General features: G+C 40.3%; 1 protein-coding gene across 9 annotated transcripts in view; it reads right to left on the reverse strand.

The window, feature by feature from the left end:
• Positions 1-11,026: 11,026 nt before the first annotated feature.
• The window catches only part of EYA4 (EYA transcriptional coactivator and phosphatase 4), a 161,971-nt gene continuing 151,497 nt past the window's right edge, over positions 11,027-21,500 (reverse strand). For 7 of the 9 annotated variants that reach the window (XM_048490404.1, XM_048490387.1, XM_048490342.1 and 4 more), the window contains 3 exons: positions 20,666-20,787; positions 13,590-13,690; positions 11,027-11,846 (listed from right to left, as the gene is read on the reverse strand). In XM_048490404.1, the coding sequence (XP_048346361.1) occupies positions 11,766-11,846; positions 13,590-13,690; positions 20,666-20,787 (304 nt within the window). In that variant the 3' untranslated portion in view covers positions 11,027-11,765. Of the gene's footprint in view, positions 11,847-13,589; positions 13,691-13,728; positions 13,830-20,665; positions 20,788-21,500 lie in introns of all 9 variants that reach the window. The other 2 variants (XM_048490378.1, XM_048490351.1) reach the window with 1 other exon arrangement.

Raw genomic sequence — 21,500 nt, forward strand, 5'->3', positions numbered from 1 at the left:
TTAGCTACAGGTAAGTGCAACCTTGTCATCATTTTTGGTCTTCTGTGCAGTTCCCTATTGAGATTTTAACAAGCTCCATATCAGGTGATGGGTAGAATTTCTCCTTAGGTATTGAAGAGAAAGTGCTCATCTCCTTTCTTGCTTGTAGATCCAGCCCATAATGCATGATGAAGGTGTCAGCCAAAGGTCATGTGGCAGTTCTGCAAATTTCCAGCAGGGAGATTTGAGGAATGCTGCCAAGGAGGCCTGTGCTCTGGTAGAATGGGCATGTAACACCAGTGGGCAAATTAAGTCAACCAATTTATAAGTGCTTGATAGTAGGGATCAACCAATGAGGCAATGTCTTTTCTCTGTATTAGAACCCGAGACAAATAAATAAGGATAACTCCTTTCTAAATTCCCTAGGCATAAGATAGAATTGCAATACTCTCTTACTGTCTGATGCTGGATTAGGGAAAAAAGTTGGCAAAATTAATTCTTGTGACAGGTGGAACTTAGATACTACCTTTGGCAGAAACTGGGTGCTAGGCCTCAATATTACCCTATTTGAGTATATTTTCAGGAAAGGAAGATCTATACTGAGAACTGATCCTTCATACCAAAGTGACAGCCACAAGGAAACAGATTTGCATAGACAGCAAATGTAATGGGACAGTGGCTAGTGGCTCAAAGGGTTTGCCCATTAGTTTAGCCAAGATCAGTGTTAACAATCATTGAGGAACCACTGGTACCCTAGGAGCTTCTGAGCCGAATAACCCCTTGAGAAAATGTTGTAAAGTCTTGTGGGAGAACACTGTAGCCCCTTCACAGTCCTAGAGAAAAGCTGAAATAGTTGCCAAATGTATCTTGATATAGGTGAACCACAACCCAGTCACCCTTAGCTATAACAGATAATCAAATGTATAGGTTAACAGTGCCTCTGGGGAAGGGAACCCCTTCTTTCAGCACGACCGAAATGCCTCAATTTCAGCTCATACAACCTCCTCGTGGAGGGTTTTTCAGACTGAGTTGAAACATCCCTAAACTCTGCTGAAAACTTTTCCATACCAATATCCTCCATACCAAGAGGTGGAGATACCAAATGTCTGGATGAAACCTGTCCTTCAAGATTGGATACAACCCGAAACTCAAGGTACTAGCCCTGAGCTAGCTCCACATCTGTCTGAGCTAAAATTAAGCTACCAGGGTGCAGTATATTTGCTCTCTCTTCACATTCTCCAACACATCTGGTATAAGAGGGTGGGGTGGGGTGGGGGAGACATAACAGAACTTTTCTTTCCAAGAAATCTGGAACATATCTCTCAAGGATCCTGACCTTTTCCTTGCTCTTAAGCAAAACAGTATGCTTTTCGCATTGGTCACTATTGCAAAAAGGTCTATAACTGGGATCCTAGCACTTGAATACCAGGCATAAATATGTGTACATTACAAGTAGTATAATAGTCCAGGCCTCTTGATACTTTTGTTGCAAACCTCTTTAACCCTGCTTGTTGAGGTAGGATATGTTGTCCATGTTGTCCATCTGGATAAGCACCAAATATCCCTGAAAGATATCTGCAAAGTGGTTTACTGCATGTAATGACAATATGTTGATGTGCAGATTGGTTTCCAACGTGAACCAAACACATTGCAATGCCCACCCCTGCAACAAAAGAGGCACCTGTAGTCAAAGTAATCTCATATTCAGGCAATCCAAAACTGGTGCCTCTGCTTAGGGTATCTGGTGAAGAACACTATTGAAAAGTCCTTATTACTGTTCTAAGAATGGGTAATTCCCTGTGCTGGGGATGTGGTGATGGGTTGAACTGGTTCAGGAGGGGCACATAAACAGTCTAGCCCTGGGAAGAATGGCCACAGTAGATGCTATAAGTCCTAACAGAGGCTGAATTGAGTGAGTGATCTGAAATCTCTTATGGGCAAATGCCTGAGTCATAACTTTAACGGTGGTGATTTTAGCAGGTGGCAAGAAAACTTGGCTGCTGAATTGATGACAGCCCCAAAGAACTGAATTGAGGGGGGGGGGGGCTTAACTAAGACTTGTAATGACCCTGGATGCTATAGCAAGCCTAAAAAGTAACACCTTATACTGGTGGACTTTCCTACAATATCTAAAACAGAGGTACTTTCAATCTCAGTTATGAATGACAATATGAAAGTAAGCATCTGAGATTAAAAAAACTGCAAATCAAGAAAACTGCTTTAATAACTGTAAAACTGTAATCAGAGAAACCATATAGAATTTTTTAACATGTTAAAAAAAGATGTAACCACCAAAGGCCAAGAATAGGTCTCTTTCCACTATTTTTGGGAATAGAAATTATTCTTTTCCACTGACAGAACTAAGTACAGCTGGTCATCGTTTGACAGAAATGGCATTAGTGTGTTTTCATTGTTCAAAATAGTCCTGATTGTTTATGAGCATTAAAGCACAGGTGTCAAACTCGCGGCCCTCCAGATGTTATGGACAACAGTTCTCATCATCCCCTGCCAGCATCCCCTGCCAGCATGCGAGTTTGACACCTGTGCATTAAAGGATCATTTTTAAGTGCAGTCTTCATCAAAACCATCATTCTGTGCACCATTAAACATGGTGGTTTGTTAAAAAAGCATTTATAGTGCATCAAACGACTATTGTCGGAACTTGCCTCCCCCCCCCCAAAGTTCTTACTTTCCTTTTTCTAGTGGCCACCATTTTGTGTAAGCTTCAGGAGCCTCTGTGCAGCTGCCACCATTTGCAGAATGATTGCAGCTTATTCAAAGGCCATTTTACTGCAAAAAAGTTGTTTTTCTGGGCAATCTTGTGCACATGTTGTTTTTCCCTCTTTTTATGTTTTAAATGAGAAATCTTTGTAGCTACAAAGACAGTATCTAAGAATTGGAGCCACTCAGAGGGCTTGTCTACCTCCCATTAAGAAGCGATGGATAGACCTACAGACCTCTTCATTGTGTGGTGGTGGTGGGGGGGGGGATGTGTAGATAAGAGCAGAGCTGAGTCCTGTCTGATCTTGTAAAATCCTCCCATCTTTCTGGCTGCTTTTGGCTTTCGCCATACTTCTTTCACTGCTTCCTTGAGACCAGGAAGGACGGGAAATAAGACGACTCCCACGGAATCAGAGGAATTTAAAATGTAGAGATTTTTGTTAGGCATATACAACATAGGGACAATAACTAGGTATAAATTCAGTATAGACCAGTGATGTGAACAGAAAAGAAGGGAACCTAATCTAAAACGCGCAGTAGAAATTTGGCTACAGTTTCAGTTATTTCAGCTTCAGGATTATTGAGCAAAAAAATAATGTTTGCATTGGTAGAAAGGTCTGAGAATCCAACCGGGGTTAAGGCAGAGAAGTTGGGCCTAAAGCTGTTGTACTTAGGGCAGAAGAGCAAGATGTGTTCAAGGGAGTCAATGTAAGAAGGACAGAAAGAACAGTGTCGATCATGCCGAGGGATGTTTGAGAACCGGCTTTGAAGTAGTGATGATGGAAAGAATTGCATTTTGCTCTTGAAAATGCCCATCTGTGAGTAAGAAGTTGCTCTAGATAATGGGCAACACAGAGTTTCTGGGGAATAATCCCAAAGTACAAGGGTGAGCAGGAACTCTGAGCCTTGCTCAAAAGGTATTCGTATTCTTGCTCAAATAGTTTATTTTTTAACTGATGATAAATCTCATTGGCAGTGAGCATAGGCAAGGAATCCCATGAAAGCCCAAGGAGGAAACCTTAGCCTCGATTAAGAGACACCAGTCAGAGGTCTGGAGTTCATGCATCACAAGTTGGACCAGGCTGGGAGAGTCAGAAAGAAAACAGAGACACACCCAACATTTGAAAGTGGTGGCCCACACCCTGGTTTCCAGAAGATGCTGTCTTGCCTCAAGGCAGAGGACAGCATAAGGGACACAGTGAGGAACTCAAAGACCTTTATAAGAAGCTAGACTGCAACCGTTCAAGCTTGGATTTCCATGCGTGGATCCATATAGGAACCCCGTACATTAGATGTTGGATCACTATATTGTTAAATACTTTCAGGGCCCCTGGAATGAATCTGCCGCCATTGAAGATCAAAAACTTCAGAACAGCAGCAGAAGCACATTTGCTACCCTTCAGGGCCTTGTCTCTGTTTAGCCCAGCCAGGCTTATGCTGGAAGACAACCCCTAAATATCTGACGGATCTGACTTGCTCAATATCTGAGCCCTGAATAGACCAGGACATAGGGCTACAAGTGCTTGAGACAACCAGGACCTTGGATTTTGTTGGATTGATTGAAAGCCAATTAGAAGAACAGTAGTTGTTACATTTGAGGAGTAAATTCTTGAGGCCGGCCCTTGAGCGGGACAGCAGAACTGCATCATCAGCATATAATAGGATTGGAACCGGAACAATGAGGACAATGAGAGTTTATGCTGGAGGCCAACAGGGAACATCCCCGGTGAAAGGGAAACCACCACAATTGGTGATGTCTGTCTCATTACCAAACAGGTCACAAAAATATTTGTGCCAGGTATGGGAGTCAATGTTGGAGACAGAAGGGACAGATATACATAGTCCATTGGTGACTAGTCACCAAAAGCCTCTGGATTCATTCAATTGGGCTGCTTGAATGAGAGCGCTCCACTTTATACTAATTTGTCTGTGACGATTTTCACGAAGGAGGAGTGACAGATGGCTCTTGAGTGTAAAATATTCCTCGGGTAGGTTAGCAGCGTTCTGGCACCTATAGGCAGAAAAGATCTTTCTCATATGCTTTTTGGTTATCTTGCATTCCACAGTGAAGTTGGGATCTGAAGTTGCCTTGGGGGGAACATGGGTGTGAGGGCCCCAACCAATGATTGAGTCAGATTCTCAAATTTAGCAATGCAGTTATTCAAGGATAAGGATGACATCAGAGCAGATGTGAGGACTGTGAAGAAGAGAATCAGTGGCTTGTCTAGTATGCTCATTCCACTTGATTTTGTGGAATTTAGAAAGAGTACAAGATGTAGTCACAGTTCTTGATGGGCATAAGGACTGATGAACTACAAGAGGCATATGATCACTCCAAACTTGAGGTGAATTTTTTAAAGACTGAATAATATCTAGGCAAGGCTAGGAAACTAGAACATAATCTAAAACACTATCGCTACGAGGCAAGATATGCGTGAAGTCACCTGAAGATTTAAACTGGGCCAAGCCATTTAGAATAACTAAATCTAGCTGAAGACAAAATTTAACAAGATTCGTACCCGCAGGATTAAAGGAAGTGTCATTAGAATGCCTGGGTAAAGCAAAATGCCAAGGTAAAAGCTCAAGATCTAAGCTCATGGAGGACTGAAAATTATACTCATCCTTACTGATTCCAGCATTAAAATCACCAGCTAAAATCATCATGTCAGGCTGATGAGTCTGACAAAGGTCAGAAAGATAATTATGAAGATCAGACCACAGTTGGTCACCTTTTGAGGTGGTGGAAGATAGATATTGACCATTAGGAAGGTGAATGAAATACCAGTAAGAAACAGTGCCTGGGCCCAATGCTCATATGGGGTAAGTTCTTTGACAACAGCACCAACATTTTCAGCTATCAAGATAACAAGGCTGGATTTATGCCGCCCTTTTATATATGATTTGAAGGCTGGGACATAACATGCATTAAATCCTGATAAATGGATTGGGGTAGGGGACAATGTCTCCTGGAGAAATATGATGTTAAATCTGAATAGGTAATTATAAAAATGGGCATCAGTGATCAGGAAATGAATTTTAAAGTGGAGGATTAAAGGGGTGGACAGGCAGGTAGTCAATCTAATTCAACAGCTTGCTCAAGAGAGCCACTTGTGTCAGCAAAGACACAACCATTGGTCCCAGATTTAGCTATTGGGGGAAAAGTTGAATTATTGGGATTAACCACAATGGATGCATAATCAGACTCCTTGACGTCTTCTGCAGACTGAGCTGTGGGGGAAATATTAATGTCAGCTTCAGTGGTATGAATTTCTTGTGCCCACGTTAAACCACAGTTAGAGAAGGGTTATAGATGTCTCTAAAGGCATTGGGGTCCAGTTCAAGTTCACCACTGTGGGCTGGAGAGCAAGGAGGAAGGGTTGTTGCTGGAAGAGGGCTACCGTCAACCTGGTTAATTGATGGGGAGAGGCTTTCGGACTCTTGGGGTGAAGAAAAAAAAGCACGCTCAGATGACACTCGGTTCTTGAAGTAAGGACCCTTTAGTGTTTGTTTAAGGCCAGGCTCTTTGGAAGTAGCTGTAGTCTCAGTATAATTCCATCTTGTTCTTCAGGAGGAAGGAAAGCAAAGGAGCTTTTAACATTTGAATCAGTTATGTCAAAGTCTGCTGGGGAGGCATTGGAGGGTTCAGCAATATCCATGGCATTGTCCAGATGTGTTCCCGACAAGCTGTTGTTCAGTTTCCTTAAAACATGCTGCAATTCAATGGTTGAAGCATCAACAGACTTGACGTATGGGAGTAATGAGGATCTGTTAAAGCAGCCATTCTTAAAGGAGGGGGGAGTAGAAGAGTATTTTGAAATACTCTTCTAGCAATTACTCCCTTTGTTGTTAGTCTTGTTTTTAGAGAATTCCCCAGTAACAGATTAGGGACAGTGGAAGAGTTGAACGTAAGAAGCAGTGTTTGGGATTGATGTGAAAGCAGAGAAGAAGGGTTATCTAGCACCACCACTGTTGACATGTCAATAACCTTCAGTTTGCACTTCAGCAAGATGCTGAGGTGATGTTTAGCTAAAGCAGTTAAATTCCAAGTAGGCCGTAAACTTCTGTGTTTAAAGATGAAAAGGCAGATTCATTCTGGGCAAAACATAAGGTGACAGCTTTGAAATCTGGATAACGCTTCATTAGCAATGCTGTGGACTCTTCCATAGGATTTGTTGCAGATGGAGTTGGAGTGTTCAGACGCATGACCAAGCTGTTGCCAGAGGAGAGATGGCTGGATAATGGAAGACTCCTTGCTTCAATAATTTCTTTCAACTCATCAATTGTCTTGCAAATGTTTTTAAAACTGCTAAAAATTTCTTGCTAAGACTCTGCAATGAGTTTGCAAAGTGTCAACAGTTCAGGAGTGGTGTTTTCTGACTGTATACTTGCAGGATAGTGTGCCTGATTGTTGGACTTAATTACACAGGCAGAATCAGAGTTGGTATTAACATTTGTATTCGAAGATAAAGAGTTAACATTCAATGGAGCTGGCTGGTCTGAATCAAGTGACGCAAAGTGGTTGGAGACCGGCACAGCAAATTTGCAAGATTGAATAGCAGGAGAACTTTTCTCAGTGAAGAAGTCATTAATTTTGAGTTGTTTGCTTGCTGGAGGAGAGCTCTCCTCTGCATCTCGAGGTCGTTTGCTAACAATCATCAGGTTTAATCATAAAAGCTTTTAAATCATAAAAGCTTTTAAAACTGGCTCCTCAAGAGGAGCTAAGCAATTAAAATGCCTCTCCCAAGACAAAAAAAAAAAGAACGGAGGAGATTGAAAATGATTTTAAAAAACCTATTTAAAATCTATTTAAAACTGGTTAAAACGATGTTTGAAATGGTGCTCACAAGTTAAGTGTCTTGGCTTGGCTCCACATTAATCAAATAGTTAAAAATGCCTAATTCAAGGCAAATTAATAAAGATAGAAGGAATTAAAAACTGTTAAAATGCTTTTAAAATCCCTGATAAAATCGTATTTTTGAACCTGTTAAAATCCCTTTAAAATAAATAATTAAAGCAGCATTTAAAACAGTGTTTCATCCAATTCAAGCCTCATTATCTATAGTCATTCTAAAATAGGCAATAAAGCAGCTGGGAGGACACTCAGCTCCACTCCACAAATACAAACATTAAAGGGCTCTGCCCTTGAACAGTGAAAACATTCCAAAATTAAAATAATACTAAGAGTAAAAGACTTAAAAGATAAACAAAATTAAAACTTATCTTAGAAGGTGGGAGAGCTCAGTGAAAAGCGACTGCTCAGGACAACGGAAACCAGGAATCAGATGATAAATGCCCCAGGATTTTGTCCTTGGGAAAGAGCTCAGTTGTAGACACTTCTGTCTTAAGGGAGCGAGCCATCCTTGCCAACTGCTCCCCATACATCTTGTAGATTTCTGTAGGGGATATGAGGATGTCACACTGACCCTCACATCAGGACTAATTTCCAAAGCGATATCAGACCCAACTTGCATCCAGATGAAACCTCCTTCACTTCCTCTCCCTTCAATTCTGGAAAGGGTGACCATGGTCTTCTTGAAATCATTCTCTCAACCAATGTCAGAACCAAACAAGAAGAGGACCTGGTGTAGGAAGGGCCAGGTCAGTGAAGTTGGTCACAGTAATAGGCTCCACATTCATCCATATGGGCTGGAGACATCAAATATGGAGGAGAATGGGTTGGTCATTGCCTAGGTTGATGATGTAAACAGGGAGATTCAATATCTGAGATGGATACTCTGTCCCCTTCAAAAATGATTTCCCCTTCTGACAGAAAGTGGTGGGAAGAAGCAAGACTTGTCCCTGCACATTTTCAGTTCTGATCCTTGTGAGAGACCACTTGGATCTTCCGAATTCTGAGGCAGGTTTCTGAATGATGTCTAAGCCTTCTTTGGTTCCTGATCAGTGGCCTTAAGTGCTTTTTCCCAAAGGGACACCTTGAAGCTCTGTTGTTTCACACTTTAGGGGTAAATTTCTGGCAGGTCTTGCATATTACAGTCCTCTCCCAGACTGAACAAGCACAGGGATGTTTATTGATCTGCGGGAGTTTAGTGCCACACTCAGTACATTTTTGAACAAGCTTTTTTTTTTTGCCATATTAGACTCAACCCCCCCCCCCCGAGCCACCACATTCCCAGGGGTGGAGGGGGAGTTATACACCAGATTGTACCAGTAAAGTAATTGAAAAATCTGTACACTTTAGATCTTTCTTCTTTGTTTTCCAGCATTTGCGAGAGGATCAAAGAGGCAACTAAAATAATCTGTTCCTATGGTGGAAAAGAAGAAACCGAGGGAAGGGAGCACAGCAGCATTGGGTCACATGATCATCTTGGTGGGAAAGGAAGCTGATGATGACAAAATGCTGTACCCCCTAGTGGTAAAACTTTGAAAAACCCTCTGGGGGCAGGCCGGAAAGTGCATAGCCCTAATAAAGGACTACACAGAAGACCAAAAATAAAACTCTGCTATATTAGTGATCTAACATTTATGATTTAAATATTTCTTTTTGGTACCATGCTTAGTGGTGAACAGGAAAAAAAAACCCCAGCAACACAGGGCCACTCATGAGGCAAAGACAAGTCATTTTTAAATGTTTGGAGAGATTCAATAAATATTCACTGCTTTCATGAAAAGTACTGATCCTTTCTCCTGCTGGTTGTAAATTTTTTCATGTGGGCCAGAACACAGCTGAGCAAATCAATGAAAAAGTAAATGGCAACCAGTTTAGGTTTTAAATTCTCATTATTGAGCAGCTCAGGTGTGAAATATATGCCTTAACTGAATATCAACTGCTCTGTCATCTTTTGCTGTCCCCCAGGGAGATAAGGTGCCCTGTTTTGACTACCTTAGCAACTGTAACATCTGTTTATTTACCTAAGAGTATTTCTAACTGGAGAACAGGAATGAATTACATTTCACAGTATGAACTTCATTGATTGCTTTTTAAAGACAAAACTTCATATGTGTTTCTTCATGTCTGAGGCTATAAAGCTCACTGCTTTCTTACCCTTCTTAAAGTAACAATATATTGTCAACTGAATGCTAGGACTGCACATGTATCATCATATATTATTGTAAAGGATATTTAGCTGCAAAACCTGAAGAATGCCATCTTTGAGATAGATTAAGGCACTGGAACCATAAAGGAGCAAATAGGGTGTATAGGGAAAGATATATAACCTTCTTCCTTTTCTTGATCTGGTACACTACTGGAAGAAAACCAAAAACAAATTATCACCATGAATATTCTAGATCTGCACTGGCAATTCTAAACAATTTGACTTCTTTTTCTCCAATAAACTGGAATTTCAAAAAAAGAAAAGAATAAGAAAAAATGAATCCAAAGGTATGATCCATTTCTCCATTAATGAATCTGTACCCATTTGAGAAAATAAGCATAATAATCAACAGAATTTTGTCCTTCCGGCATCACTTCTGATGGCCCTCTGCCATGCATCTACACCATACTGCAACATCACTTGCAACAGGTTAGCCTCATGTCTTTCCTTCACAGCAACCAGTTACATATTTTTAGAGTAGAGGGTAATTTGCACACATGGCCCTTGAGAGGATGAGATGGTTGGGTGAGTACACACTAACCTTTCACTGCAGGCAGAAGCTTATAGTAGTATGCATGCTCAACACAGGAACAATTGCAGTTATAGCCCTGCATATGCATGAAACAGTCAGCTGGATAAATAGAATGGACATACACACAGGTCTAATGGTGGAAGTGCTTGCTAACAGTCGTGTTGTAAGGTTAACAGCTAGGTAGCAGAGGAAGGAAAGAAAGCTCTGTTGAATCCCATGCAGGCTTATACTTACTCCTTTTCTAGCTTTCCAACACTGAGCACTATCACTTATCTGGAGCTTCTCTTTTGTTAAATTTGACACAGTCTAGAACTGGGCTACTATTGCCCTTACCTTTTTGAATTTGTTTTTTTTACTGATTAATTCATTGCTTGTTAAATATGTTAGAATGTAATTTGATAGTAAGTAAATGGTAAGTAGTCGATAACTTTTTAAAACACCCTTTATAAAATGAATCTCATCGCTGTGCAAACAATCCATAAATATGGCTCGTGTTTTTTAAAAGTGACACGAAAGAAAAGATTCTCAAGAAATAAGCCATTGTGATTTTCCCCCAACTGTGCCCAATATCATTTCAGCATCCTGATATTCTTTTGAGTTACCTCCTACGTTCAGTGGAATTATTAAGAAACTAAAGAACAACACAAGATTCCAATTACATTTTTTCTTACTGTGACAAATATTTAAGTGCTTTGGATGCAGCACTGTTTTTTGATTATTTGAATTTGAAATTTGGTCATGTCAAAAACTATCACAAATATTTATTTTATCTACATTGTTTTAAACCAATGTTACATTGTAACACACAAACATGATCTTGTCTTTTAAGGCACAACACATCATTATGCACATTCCATATGCCAAACGTATAAAAGAGACAATAATTATTATATACCCTCGCATCCCACACACACCCCAAATTAAACAAATTGCATCCTCTTTCAAAGTCAGCTGCTAATTAAGTCACAGTAAATTATTTCCATCAATAATTTACACATATTACAGATCTAGACACAATTGTCATTATACAGTCTGAGTGCATTCCAATTCAGATTTTCTGGGTTAGGTAGACTAAAGTTTGATTCAAACCTCAGTGCTGAGAATATATCCCATAGTGAGGAATGTTTTGAATACCACCCCTGTTGTTCAGAAAATGCATACAATTGCTTTCCCGCTTTGAGTCCATTGCAAAAGCTGTTCACTCTGACTAGGGCTCGTTTGGTATATACCAGCAACCCCCTTTCATAGTTCTTTAATCATCCAAAATGTTGGGTACATGAGACCATATAAAGCATCCTTGTGTAGAATCAATGTTGCAATTCCATTCAGTAATCTGGATTCTTCATTTTGGAATTTTTGTTCCAAATATTTCTTTTTCTTCTTAAGACCATACATATGTGTAAAGCCATATCACACATTTTTTTAAAAAATTCAGTGTACTTTGAAATATAAAAAAAGTTGTGAGTTATGTGACACAGTTACAAATACTCTAATTCCAGCGCTTGGTGTAGAGCCAGGAGATCTGAGTGACTAGATATCCTCCAGAAAGGCATATTGTGCTGTTTTAGTTAAGTGGGTAGGGAAAGAAAGTGAAGAGAAATGAACATTGTACATGATATATCATCCACATTTAAGTTTGGTTTTAGATATTTTAATTAAGCATCATAGAATTATTTTGATTATTTCTTAAGAAACACACAACAAATTCAAATCAAAATAGATCTGGACTTAAATTTTACAGGGATAAAAATGAATAATGCAAAATAATGCAATACTGCAAAAATTGCTGTTACTTCTATGAGGCAGTAACTAATAGACATTTACAATTTATAGTATCTTTTTGTGCTCATCTGGAATAAAGTTATAGATAAAATTGCTGCAGGGAACTTCCACCGTTTCCAGCAGATTCAGCTTAGAGGACCTGGGGCTTCTTCATATCTTAACGATAACAAGCCTATTGATGAGCACCTAAGAAGATCTGCTTTTGCTCTTCCAAATGTCTAAAAGAAAATGAAAATGCCCCTTCACTTTTAAAACCCACTGTTTTATCTTTGGAAGTGTGGATATACTTGCTGGTGCCTGTTATGTTGGAGCAGATTACCAGACGCTATCAGGTCCGTGCTTCTCATCAACTACAATATTCAGAGCATGAAATCATCACATATTATTGCGCCACCAGTGAGGAAAAAAAACTACTTTTATGAGATCACCATCTTTAACAGGGTGGCAGGTATATTAATACCCTTACTCATAGTCAGTTCAGATCTATCTTGCATTAAATTATTCTTCCAAATCGGCTCATGCAAGCAACAGATACAGTTAGAGAAAAGCATGCCAACTGTAAAGTGCAGAAACCAGCAACCTGGTTTTCTGAACAGACTACCAGACACTCCCAGCACCTGTACTATATATCTATTAAAAGCAACCATTTGGAATCTGCATTTTTAAAAAGCTACTGAAGAGTCAAGCCAGCAATTCCTATCTGATATTAAGAAGAGATACTCTTTGGTTTTCCAAACTGCAGAAATACTTTGGATATTCTGGATAAGGACCTGAAATGCTTGTAACAAAGTATATGCCTTCTCCACAGTACTGACTATTATTCTGAAATGGAGAATGTGTTGGAATTTTTTTCAAGATTTCAAGCTAATTCTGTGCAAATGCTTTTTGACACTGATTACTCAGCTATTACATGTTCCTTACAATTGCTTCAAATATGCAGGGCAGAGTTACTATTACTGCTGTCCATGTATCAAATGCAGGCTACGGCACATGAATGTCCCAAATTCAATAATCAGTTATGGACACAGTAGCTTCATTGTGCATATGATTATCTTTGCCTGCAAAAATCTTCTTTATTTGATGCAGTGGAAAGAGTATAAAGCTGCATCTACCTTGGAAATGAAACAAATTATTTTATAACTAGTCTTGTCAAATACAATTTATAAGTTTTGCTTCATTATGGCTGATTTTTACACTTTTCCCTTAGGTTTTCAACATTATGAAATTTTACTAAAGTCATTCATTTGATCACTTCTGTCATATCTATAAATTCCATTTGTTTGAAGTTAGCTCTTTGAAGATCTATCATCAATACAGGATATACCTGTGTATCATAGAACTCCTCATAAAGAATATGCTAGAATCCAAATGGTTTAATGTAGACCTTATGTATTTATGTTTTGGCTTTCGGCATCTATCAATTCCAATCATTTGCCAATGTGCCATACTAACAGAAATGCAAACAGCAAAGCTTGCATCAATATCTACATGTCACACCAAAATTTCATGAGACAGGTTACCTTTTTTGCTGCCTGTTCTTCTTCTACACCATCCCCAATTACAACATACACTACTTTTCTGCCAAACCTTTGCATTATTCGTTCAAAGCAACTTTCTTTTCCTGGAAGATAAATGAGATAAAGAGTTCAGACACATTACCTGATTAGCTGCATGTTCCTCATCTCGGCCATCTCCAATCACAACATAAGTTATGTTAGTGCCAAACCTGGACACTATACGCTCAAAACAGCTTTCTTTGCCTGAAAAACAATGAACTACTTATTTGAGCTATCAAAATAGTATCACAAAGACCTGAAAAGGGCTAAGAAAGTACTATAAAGGACTGTGGCGTCCAAATGCAAAGTTTCCACAGCATTTAGCATGTTTTACAAAAGGATGTCAAACCATATGAGGATGCCTAAGCAAATGTATTCCATATTACACATCTTTCAGAAACTGATGAAAAAATCTGTATTATTAAGGTTTGGTATAGTAAACCCAATCCAGGTAAAGATTAATTGTGGTAACACTAGATATTAGCAATTTATTATTGCTATCCTTCTGTAACCTATTAATCTCCCGTAATGAAGAAATTGTGTGTAAGTCTTTATGAAAAGGAAAGTAACTTTTTTAGTGTGTCAGAAGTTTGTACTCAAGCTCTTAAAAGGAGAGCACAAGGTCTGATTTTAAAAAAAGGGGAAAAAAGTATGTTCCAAAGGCAGGGCATTCAAAAAGGAAAATTTGTTCATTTACTGTGCATTGCCATCGTTGGTGGTATATGGGTGGGGCATACCACTTCTGGGAAGGTATTTTCTCTTGTCACAGACAGGCTTTTGGTGACTAGAGAGGGTTCCTTTGTTCATCCTCCTTTATGCTGATGACGCAGTCTTGCTATTGAGAACAAAGTTAGGTCTCAAAAACTCCCTGAGCAAATGTGAAGAGTATTGCTGAAACAACAGGTTGGTTATAAATCCTGCGAAATCTAAAATAATGGTCTTTTCCAACATCTTTAGACCCATGAGATGGTCCATCCAAGGGGTTGACATTGAGCAAGTCAAATTGTTCAAATACCTTGGGATAACATTTCACCATAAGTTAAGCTGGACCACTCATAGGAACAATACTATTAAAGGTTGCAAGAATCTGTCCACTGCAGTTCTGAAATTTTTTAACATCCATGGTGGAAGGTTTATTCCAGCAGCACTGAAGGTGTTTAATGCCAAGGTGGTCCAGTACCTATTGTATGGTATCCCTGTTTGGATCCAAGCTTGGCACAAGAACCTGGAGCGTATCCAATCAAACTTCCTATATAAGATATTTGGCACTCCACATTGTGTCCCTTATGATGTGCTCTGTCTGGAATCAGGGCAACATTTATTAGAAACTAGGGCATGGGCTGTAACATTTAAGTTTTGGTTGCGTCTATGCTTCTGCACAGATCCAAAAAGTTTATATTTGCTAGAAATGAGGAAGCTTCAGCTTTCGAAGTGGTGGCTCCATATTGAAAAAAAAATCTTCTCCTTGAGTTTCTCATGGGAGTCTCTTCATATGCTTACCGCCACGGAAATTTACCATCATCTAAAGATCAGACTTTATGACCAGGAATACCAATCTCTCCTGAGTGCTGCACAAAGCTCCTGTTCCCCACTATACTTTGGGATCACACCCCCAAAATCTAGCCCTGCTGTATACTTAGAACAGCTTGTTAATTATAAGTGCAGATGGGTCATGACAAGAGCAAGGTGCAACTCATTCCCCTCTGTCTATCTTCAAGGTCGTTTCCTTAACATCCCACAAAGTGAGCGTTGCTGTCGGTACTGTCCCAATGCTATAAACTCAATCCCTCATATCCTGCTTTACTGTTCGAGGTATAATGATATTAGAACCAATCTGGGAGCTTTACTACCTCTAGAATTTATGTTTCTCTCAGACAAACAAAAAATGTCTAAGCTATTGAACAGCCCTAATGTAGAAATTTCTGAAGCAGTTGCTACATTTTTAATCCATGTTCTACATGATATGTAACAATGATCCTGTTTTTGTATTTGGAATGTATGGTACTTCTGGTTTATGCCTAATAAAGGTTTTTGGATTGGATTGGACTAGAGAGGGAGGGGTTTCCTTCAATAATCCCCAGATTACCTCCTGGAAAAGTCCCTCCTAGGGAACATTGTACACATTAAGCAAATAATCTAATAGCCTTAAAAGGCCCAAAACAGGCAAAGAAATTGGGTATAGAGAAAGAGATATTTCAATGGATTAAAATTTTTGTAGACCTGTTAATATCTATGCAGGTCATCTCTGCAGAAACCACTCCAAGGTTATCATTCTGAGAGACTTAGCTAAATACTTCAGTCCCAAAACCAAGGAGAGGGGACTGCCCCATCTCTATAATACCAATAATGACATTTCATGGTGAATGAACAAATGTTCTTTTCATCAATTGTAGGGATAGGGCAGTCTCAACTTCTGGAATGCAGAAAATCCCAAAGTGAGACCACATGTCACTTAAGCTACAATTCTCAGTGGGAAACCTTTCTGCTAAGAAACAGGATTGATTGAACCTCTGCTAAGGTATCAGAATGCAAATGCCAAGAGAAGACATGAACTGCACCTGACATTCATCCTGGATTATGCTCCCTTCAAAGTTCCCAGGACTGGTACTCTGTAAGAGGGCTCCAAACTGGGTTCCAAAGTTGGAAACCATTGTAATAACAATCTGATAGAACGTTTCTAGGGCAGTCAAGAAGGAGACGGATATAGGGAGATGATGGAGTTCAAAGACATTACTTCCATAGAAATCTGGTGGACATTCCTGTCCCCAATAAGAATTCTAGTAAGAGCCCATGAGTCTTAGCAATTGTGCCAAACACTACCTTTCTGAATATCACCAAACTATGGCTGTTCCACTGGAAACAGATGTTTGTGAAAACTCAATGAACAGGAATCTGCTAGTTGAAGAACAGAGAATTCATGGGCAAAACAAAGGGGTATCTCACATCCTGAAAGATCTGTTGAAACTAAGGCCCCTTCCGCACACGCAAAATAATGCGTTTTCAAACCACTTTCACAACTGTTTGCAAGTGGATTTTGCCATTCCGCAAAAGAGCACTGAAAGCAGTTTGAAAGTGCATTATTCTGCATGTGCGGAATGAGCCATAGTTAATTTACATGGGCCCAAGTGGTGGGATTCAAATAGTTTAACAACCGGTTCTGGTGGTGGGATTCAAATAATTTAACAACTAGTTGTTTACAAGCACCATTTTAACAACCAGTTCTGCCGAAGTGGTGCGAACCTGCTGAATCCCACCACTGGCCTAAATGGATGGGACCATTTGGCATTCTTTGGAACCAATGTAATGGTTCCTGACTTCAGCAATTCATGAAATATTTGAAGCAGGAGTTGGTGATTAGTCCTTATGTAAGAGGCAAGCCTATAACTTTATAGAACTGACTCTCAGTCTATTTTATCATATCAGCTCCATAAGGTAGATCCATGGATTACTCTCCCAAACTGCAACAAACTATGTATTGTTGAAGGCTTTCATGGCCGAATTCAATTGGTTATTGTGGGTTTTCCAAGCTGTGTGGCCATGGTCTGGCAGATCTTGTTCCTAACATTTTGCCTGCATCTGTGGTTGGCATCTTCAGAGATGTATCACAGAGAGAAGTCTGTTACACACTGTGTCCAGTGAGAAGGGAATGTTCCCCACTAAACATTCCCTTCTCACTGGAGACAGTGTGTAACAGACTTTTCTCTGTGATACACCTCTGAAGATGCCAGCCACAGATGCAGGCGAAAGGTTAGGAACAAGATCTACCAGACCACGGCCAAACAGCCCGGAAAACCCATGACAACCAGTTGTAATAAACTATGTTTGATGGCAGAAAGATTGACAGTCTTACAGTTACATAGCAAGATGGTGGCCAGGTGGAAAACTGATTAGGCAACTGATCAGATCACAGGTTATCTTCTTAATCATCTGTTGTATCCGGTGATCCTTGTCACTCTTAAAGGTAGCTTTTAACTATGGACTCTAGAACCCTCTGCCAAAAAATCTCTGCACAAGGTCAAAGGCTAAGTCAAAACCCAGGGCGAAGGTCAGCTCTCTAGCATATAATAGAGAACTACTATTCCCCTGGCTTTCCACCAGCATATATGACCATTCACACACTGAGGTGCAAGCAGCCCAGGACCGCAGAGGCGCCTCCATTTCGTTTCCCCACACTTACCTTCTCTCCCTGCAGAGCTCCGCAGGGACAGGGAGGCATGCCTACACTGCCCTCCGACCCTCGAGGAGTAAAGGGCAGTGTGGGCTTGCCTACCTGTCACTGCACAGCTCCACAGGGAAAGAAAGTAAGTGTGGGGAAAAATGGAGGCGCCAAAAAGCGGCACCTCCAACCCAGTGCCATTTGCATGGTGCCGGCAGGGAAATGCTGTTTCCGCCCCGGTGTGTGGGGGGGGAGGGAAAGCATGGCACTGCCTCATTGTGGGAGTGGCAGTCATGCAAACAGTGCCCCAGGGATGGCATTTTTACCATCCCTGGGGCGCTGTTTTTGGCCCGTGAGGAACATCTGAGAGTGACTATCTCAAGGATACTTAAAACACCTCCGAAGTTGAATGAGGATCCTGGGACTCCCACCATTCAAGAGTAGTGGAAAGACTTTTACATATAGGAACATGCTATTTTAAGAATCAACAGTCCCCTTGTTGAATGGGGGGTACAAGCAAGCTAAAATTCCTAGAGCTCCCAAGAATGATAGAGAATCATTTGTAAGTTGAACAAGGATGTCTGTCCATTAAATGATTCCACCAGAGGAGGAACAAGGCAATTTATTCTAAGACATTTTGTGTCTTTCCAACAGAAGACAGCTGTAAAAAACAGCAAAGTTGGAATCACATACTGATTCTGAAGTCATGAATTCTTAAAGACCTAACACTTTACAGAGTCAAATTAGGTTACTTTGGAGAAAAATCAACTCTAGATTGGGAGCTCTGAATTTCCAGAGAATCATCTGACCCAAATGAACAAACTAAATAACAGCTGGGGAATACTTCCACCGCACAGAGAAGGGAGGGAGAGCAAAATAGTTATTTTTTTCTTCAAAAAGCTTCTTCAGAATGTCATTACTTCCAACAAGGCAAGTGAGACAATTCACTCGAGCTCTCTGCTCTCATAGATAGATCAGTAGAACCCAATCCCGCTACAATCAGGGCTTAAGAGGGGTTCAAGGGGTTTTTTTGGCAGCCTAACTATGCCTTCCATGCCCACCCATTCAATAAAGAGAAAAAAGTCTTCAGTGAATGTTAATGTTTGAAATTTGAAATTAAGCTGAGGATGCCGACCAAGATGGAGCCAGCCTCTCACCAGCAGAAGGAAAAGCTCAGTGCAGGGATTCTTTGGGTGTCTTAGGACCTTGGGCAACTGCCTAGATGGTCTATATGTTCAAGTCAGCCCTGGAAAGTGATGAGGAATAAGCAAGATGGTAATCTGTGAAATGATCTTTCATGAATAAGGTCCACAAGTCATATGTTTGCTGTGATGTGTGTGTGTTTTGATAGTCTGTGATGAGGCCAAGTTAATGATTATACATCTCAACTGTCCTATGCGTTAGCAAGCAGCACAAGCCCCACCGGATTCTTCTGGATAAGTTGAGCAGCAAGTCTTCCACCTGTTGGAGGGGATGTGGTAAGAAAAAAGATTTTTTTTCTCTGCCTCTGAGCACCTCTGTGAGCTCACGCTTCTTCACACAATCCACCCAGCTAAAAAAGGGAAGGAAATTTCTTTTTGTAAGCCCAGTATCAGTGGCATTGCTTTAAATGTAAGTGTCACTCAAATTCTGGGCAGGAATGGGGAGGGGCATTGCCATGAGGTCTTTTGTCCATGAGCAATTTGTTACCACTGTATCCCAGCTGAACAGCAGAGAGCAGCTTGCTCCAAGAGGCCTTCAGCCATGGATGCTCTATTGCTATACTCTGCCAACCACAGAAGGGGAAGCAAGCCTCAACAAGACCTTTTAAGTGTGAGCATTATGTTGTTGAACACTTGCAGGAGGAAAGCTCACAAATATGATTTTGCCTGAAAAGTGAGTCTTGAGTCCCCTGTCAGTAAAAGGGGAAAGGAGTTGTCTTGCTCTCATAAAGTGCAGCCTACGATCTACCATCTGCTAGCCAGTGAGGACTGTTGAGGAAAGTCCTTCCTCCCTGCTCATCAAAAGCCTAATAATCCTTCCTATGACCAGAGGAGGTACTTGCCCAGAAGTTGACACCAGGGGCATATATTTGGCAAAGCTGAAATAAACCCACCCCCAATACCTTATCAGTATTTTTTTTGTGGGTGGGGGGAAGTGGTTATCCCGAAAAACAATGGTAGTAGTTTAAGGGAACTAAAAAACAGATTCTGAATAATGCTTAATTTTTTCAGCATTATTTGGGACATTAAAAAAAAAACTGGAGGGAATCCCCTCTCTTCCCCGCACTTACCTTTTGGCTGGATCTTGGAGGCGGCAGGAGACGAAGCTGCTTTTGAAGTTCACATATGCTCAGAGGAAGCTGTGATTTTTGGGGTTTGGGTTCAATAGACCTAAAAAATTTCAAATTCCTAAAAAGAAACTAGTATGGGGATTCGGCCTTTTGGGTTTTTTTTAATTCCTGGACTATTAAACCTGAACCTGAAAAATACGAAAAAATGGTGCACACCCCTAGTTAACACTGCCCTACCCTGCCACTGGAGAACAGCACAGATAGGTGTTGGGGGTGGGGGGGAGTCTTCTAAGTGTTCTTTAGTAGAAACTCTAGCTATTTTTTATCATAAAGATTTCTGGAGCTAACACATTCTAATGAAGTTTGAATCAAGCTTCAGATACCAATTTTATAGAATAATTTTTCTGAATAAGTGAAAAACATCAAAGAATTTCTGTAAACTGCTCCAGTGTTAATACAAATATGCTTATTATGTCCACTACCATTTAATTATGGCCCTTTGACTGTTCATACAATTTTGTAACCTAACCTCAAGTCTTCTATTATGAGGGGAAAATGGGCTTGGAATCCAACCACAAAGCAATACAAACTTAAAAATACTATTTATCTTACCTATTTTGGTTGCACTGTAAATATTTTCAATAGGAAAACATCCTCCTAAACTATACAGCAAGACTTTTGCTAAGGCTGGTATAAGCTGGGTTGTTGTTACCAAGACATTTACACAGTTACTCCTATAGGAAAAAACAGAGCATAAATCTATGTAATGATTAATGTATTTATTGAAAACAAATTGGCTAGGTACATGATATTTATTTATTAATCCAAATCTCATCCATCAGTAAGATATGTGTTTTGAAATAAATTCTTAACCCAGATTCTAAACACTCATCACGTACTATTGCTCTATGGCAGGGGTCTGCAACCTGCGGCTCTCCAGATGTTCATGGACCTATAGCAGTGGTGGCGAACCTTTGGCACTCCAGATGTTATGGACTACAATTCCCATCAGCCTCTGCCAGCATGGCCAATTGGCTATGCTGGCAGGGGCTGATGGGAATTGTAGTCCATAACATCTGGAGTGCCAAAGGTTCGCCACCACGGACCTATAGTCTCCCCTGCATAAGCTTTGACAGGCAGGTGTTACCTTGCTTACATGCAGCCCCTTAAATTATAACTGCTTCTCATCAACAATCATGGGTCATCCTACAGAGACATAAACCCAGGAATCAAACCTTGCAACAGACCTAGATACCAACTTCATTTCCTTATAAACTTTGGCAATACAGTTATTGGCCCAAAACCAATTAAGCTATTCTGGGCAAATCAACTTGCACAGCCTCCAATTTATATACCATCATGTGTCAACAATGCCCTTCTACAATCTACACTGGATAAACCTATCTGTCTCTGCAAGAAAGAATCAATGAACATTTAATAGACATAC

This window comes from Sphaerodactylus townsendi, linkage group LG01 (genome assembly GCF_021028975.2).
Source record: "Sphaerodactylus townsendi isolate TG3544 linkage group LG01, MPM_Stown_v2.3, whole genome shotgun sequence".
Lineage (NCBI taxonomy): Eukaryota > Metazoa > Chordata > Lepidosauria > Squamata > Sphaerodactylidae > Sphaerodactylus > Sphaerodactylus townsendi.